The sequence below is a fragment of the Limulus polyphemus genome, unplaced genomic scaffold (assembly GCF_000517525.1).
Source record: "Limulus polyphemus unplaced genomic scaffold, Limulus_polyphemus-2.1.2 Scaffold8706, whole genome shotgun sequence".
In the NCBI taxonomy this organism is placed as follows: domain Eukaryota; kingdom Metazoa; phylum Arthropoda; class Merostomata; order Xiphosura; family Limulidae; genus Limulus; species Limulus polyphemus.
The window spans coordinates 14,961-20,417 of NW_013674316.1; the positions used below are offsets into that span (position 1 = coordinate 14,961).

General features: G+C 33.4%; 1 protein-coding gene across 1 annotated transcript; it reads left to right on the forward strand.

Annotated features, from left to right (window-relative positions):
- Positions 1 to 486: 486 nt before the first annotated feature.
- LOC106475518 (protein Wnt-5b-like) lies at positions 487 to 1,161 on the forward strand (the record flags this gene model as incomplete). Its single annotated transcript, XM_013936197.2, has 1 exon — positions 487 to 1,161. A coding segment is annotated over one exon (459 nt), but the record flags the coding sequence as incomplete, so codon positions are not given.
- Positions 1,162 to 5,457: the final 4,296 nt, after the last annotated feature.

Here is a 5,457-nt window from a genome sequence, read left to right on the forward strand (position 1 = left end):
TTATAATACAAAATTTCTGTTTAATAGCTGTAATGCATGAAAATTATCCATTTTCTCACTGTAAGAGATTTATTTCACTGCTTACACATTCTCATCATTAAGGTTGCCATAATGTGAAATGATTTATTGGACAGAGCAGAAAAAATCTCTGTCTAATTTACGTATACAGACATAACAGACCATAGTAAAATACATTAATGTGTATCATTAGGCACAGAAGGTTTCATTTTATTATTATTTAACATTTTGGTGGTTGCCCATTTTCCATCCAAAATGCTACACCAATCGGTAATGGTTATCCGTTTGATAGGTTGAACGGTGTGAATAATTCATATTAGGGAATGTATAATTGTATGTATAATAAATCATTTCCTTTACTACACATTTACGGTGAGTTTTTATTTAATCTTTGTCAATTAATGTCAATTAAATGACTTTACTGATGCTCGCTGTTTCAACGATATTTTATTTATCTATTTCATTCAGGCTGTCATTCACAAAACTCACGTCACGTGCAAGTGCCACGGAGTTTCTGGCTCGTGCTCACTGATCACGTGCTGGCAGCAGCTAGCATCGTTTCGAGAAATCGGAGATCATCTCAAAGACAAGTACGATGGCGCCACCGAAGTTAAGATAAACCGGAGAGGGAGACTGCAGATCAAAAACCCAAGATTTACTCTACCAACTAGTGGAGACCTGGTGTACCTGGACCAATCACCGGATTACTGCGTGGATGATGAACTTACTGGTTCGTTCGGCACACAAAGCCGCTTGTGTAATCGAACTTCGCCTTCTACCGATGGTTGTAACTTGTTATGCTGTGGACGAGGATATAACACGTACAAGACTTTAGTAAAAGAAAGGTGCAAGTGCAAATTTCATTGGTGTTGCTACGTGGAGTGCAAAACGTGTGCGAAACTCATTGACCTACACACGTGTAAGTAACAAAGACGTGTCCATACGACGTCAAGAAAAACAAACCACCCACTTAATCGACTGCGTGATTCACAACAAAGTGTGTAATCCAGCAGAATTCACGAAAACGGCCGGAGCATTTTCTCAGTATTTTTCCGATACCTAAATTTTTCTTGCCATGTTATAGCTGTATCTCCAATATATGTCTTTTTTTCTATAATTTTCCAACATTTTTTTAAATATTTAGTATTATAATGTTCCAAACTTTTGGTAAAGCTGGATTAAACGCTTCTGACTATAGATAACTTGGCACTTTTATTCCCAAACAATTTAGCAGACAGTGTTTAAACTGTATTTAATTTGAAGCTCTTTAGCAGACAGTGATTAAACGATATATAATTTGAAGCTCTTTAGCAGACGGTGATTGAATGATATTTAATTAGAAGCTCTTTAGCAGACAGTGATTAAATGATATTTAATTTGAAGTTCTTTAGCAGACAGTGATTAAACAATATTTAATTTGAAGTTCTTTAGCAGACCTAGTGATGAGTAATTTAAGTTTCATGATTGCGTATCTTTTAATGAAACTTCTACTGAACATTCGTGTTTACCGAGATGATAAGTCACATGTTTTATATCACTGCTTGCAAGCTATTGTGAGATTAATAGCTGAACATTTACTGTATTTGGTGTCATTGAATTTAAGCTAAATGACTCTGGTTTCAGATGGTTTGAATTTTTTTTTAAAAATATCCACGGATAAGAAAGGATATTCCAGCAAACGGTCATGCTCCAGATATTCCTGGAGTATCTAGATAATCAAGGTCATAAATAATTGTAAAAAACAAAGAGAAGAGAAGACTGTAGAGTTAATGGTCATGCTCCAGAAATTCCTGGAGTATCTAGATAATCAAAGGCATAAATAATTGTAAAAAACAGAGAGAAGATTGTAGAGTTAATGGTCATGCTCCAGATATTCCTGGAGTATCTAAATAATCAAAGGCATAAATGATTGTAAAAAAACAGAGAGAAGAGAAGACGGTAGAGTTAATGGTCATGCTCCAGATATTCCTGGAGTGTCTGGATAATCAAGGTCATAAATAACCATAGAAAACAGAGAGAAGATTGTAGAGTTAATGGTCATGCTCCAGACATTCCTGGAGTATCTAGGTAATCAAGGGCATAAATAACCATAGAAAACAGAGAGAAGATTGTAGAGTTAATGGTCATGCTCCAGACATTCCTGGAGTATCTAGATAATCAAGGGCATAAATAACCATAGAAAACAGAGAGAATAGAAGACTGTATAGTTAATGGTCATGCTCCAGACATTCCTGGAGTATCTAGGTAATCAAGGGCATAAATAACCATAGAAAACAGAGAGAATAGAAGACTGTAAAGTTAATGGTCATGCTCCAGATATTCCTGTAGTATCTAGATAATCAAAGGCATAAATAATTGTAAAAAACAGAGAGAAGATTGTAAAGTTAATGGTCATGCTCCAGACATTCCTGGAGTATCTAGGTAATCAAGGGCATAAATAATTGTAAAAAACAGAGAGAAGAGAAGACTGTAGAGTTAATGGTCATGCTCCAGAAATTCCTGGAGTATCTAGGTAATCAAAGGCATAAATAATTGTAAAAAAACAGAGAGAATATTGTAGAGTTAATGTTCATGCTCCAGATATCATTGGAGAAGACTGGAGTATAAATAACCATAAAAAACAGAGAGAAGAGAAGACTGTAGATTTATGTGGATACTATAGCCAAGATGACTGAATAATTAGTTATTCACACAGATAGGAAAACTGGCTAAGTAACTATAACTGATAATTTAAAAAAAAGACCAATTAAAAAAGAATGGCCACAAACTGGGTAAATAGTCGCAAGAAAGGAAAGTGAAGAAAACTGGCTAAATAGTTGTTAAGGTTGTCAAGAAGGTTGTGTAAACAATCATGAATACAGTTAGTTAATAATACTGGTTAGGTGAATATTGGTACGGATAGTATGGAAAACAAGGTAAGGTCAAATAGAAAACTGGGTAAGTCATTGTAATTAGAGATAGCTTAAAATATTGTTTTAAAAGTGAAAACTACTGTATCTACAGTCTAGAGTACTGTCTAATTCGTTATGACTGGTGATGATCAAGAAGACTGGCCAAGTTTTTATGATAAGACTGTCAGAAATATAGGCTTAATAGTTATAGGAACAACTAGTTGAGAAGACTGGATATATATAAGTGTAAGTACAGATTATCGAGAATGGTAGGTAAGTAATCAAGTAGAAATGGCCAAGAATACTGGCCAAGTCGTTATAATTAAACATGACTATTAAATAGTTATGATTAAAGATGGTCAAGAAGACTAGGTAAATAATTATGATTAGAAGTAGTCAAGAAGACTACTAGATAGTTATGATTAGAGATGGTCAATAAAACTGGCTAAATAATTATGAACAGAGATGGCCAAAAAGACTGGCTAAGTAATTATGACAAGTAACAGTCGAAAAGCTTGGCTAAAAAACGTGACAATTAAAGATAACTGTCCAAATAGTTATGACTACAAATAATCTAGAGAAATGAATAAATAGTTAACGTTTACAGAAAGTCGCAGATACTAGATAAATAGTCACTATCACTGCTATTTTTAGAGACAAATAATTTGGTTATTAAGGTAGAATGTAGACAAAGATTTATAATTTATATTGATTAAAGATAACCGCTATTAAGCTGTTTCGGCTACAGAGAGTAGATAAGATTGGTTAAATAATCATGATCCTAGAAAGCCTAGACAATTAACTAGACATCTAAGCTAAATAGGCGAAGGTACAGAGAGTAATCTGACTTTATTGTATTAGCTGATCATGAAGATACCGATACTTTTGCCACCTTTACTTAGAACACAACTTGTTAAACCATAGTAACAGATGAAGATAGTGTAGAACTGACTACTAATTATATATTGGGGGAAGAATAGGTAAATGATTATTGTTTTAAGTGATTATCAAACCGCAAGTTAATAACTCCTGCCACTCTTTCCTAAAAATCCATTAGTTCAGTAATCGCGGTATCAGATGTTCGGGAAAGTGATTTAAACAGTATACTGGTTCCTGGCATTTGTTTAAGTAAAATCGGCTCCTTAGATTTAAGAAGATTCAGGTTTAAGACTAAGCTTTGAGCGATTACTAATCTTGCAACTCAATTCCAGTTATGTCTCTTGTATATTGTTGTACTAATTAGCTTGTATGTCTTGAATACTTAAGACTAAAACACAATTTCGTGATTGAACATGCTTATAGTGGTGAGCAATAAGCAGAATCTACATGCTTATAATGGTGAGCAATAAGCAGAATCTACATGCTTATAATGGTGAGCAATATACAGAATCATACTGATCTGAATATGAAGCTATAAAAATAAATCACCATTCTTATAAAATTCTAGTTGAAGATGTAGGACGAATCGAAGCTAACTAGTGCTGAATTAATATCAATAGTATATGGCGAATCGAAGCTAACTAGTGCCGAATTAACATCAATAGTATATGGCGAATCGAAGCTAACTAGTGCTGAATTAATATCAATAGTATATGGCGAATCGAAGCTGACTAGTGCCGAATTAACATCAATAGTATATGGCGAATCGAAGCTAACTAGTGCCGAATTAACATCAATAGTATATGGCGAATCGAAGCTAACTAGTGCTGAATTAACATCAATAGTATATGGCGAATCGAAGCTAACTAGTGCCGAATTAACAATAATAGTAATCTGGCAGTGTTTGTGTTAAGAAGAACCATATATGGTAGTGTGTGTTAACAATAACAGTATATGACAGTGTTTGCGTTAAGAAGAACCATACATGGTAGTTTGTGTTAACAATAACTGTACATGCCAGTTTGTACTAAGAAGAACCGTATATGGCACTTTATGTTAACAATAACTGTATGGTATTTTATGTTAACAGTAACTGTACATGACAGTTTATGTTAACAACAACTGTATATGACGGTTTGTGTAAAGAAGAACCGTATATGGCACTTTATGTTAACAATAACTGTATATGATATTTTATGTTAACACTAACTGTACATGACAATTTGTGTTAACAACAACTGTATATGACGGTTTGTGTAAAGAAGAACCGTATATGGCAGTTCGTGTTAAGAAGAATCGTATACGGCAGTTTGTATTAACAATAACCGTATATGGCAGTTAGTGGTACAGTACGTTTTACAAATACGTAAAATGGAAGAACTCGGTGTTCTTTAATAATCGAATCAGAAACGATTCTTTTTTTTTATATTTCTTTTTCATCAACATAATTCCCTTAAAATGTTTGGCTAGTTGTTTAATACAAAGAATAACTTATTATTATAGCTCCTATAGCTTGAGTAACATTCCAACCTAAAGTAATAATATAACAACATTCTTTAATAGGTGAATATAGAAGATAGAAAGTAATAATATAACAGAATATCAACTGCATTCTTTAATAGGTGAATATAGAAGATAGAAAGTAATAATATAACAGAATATCAACTGC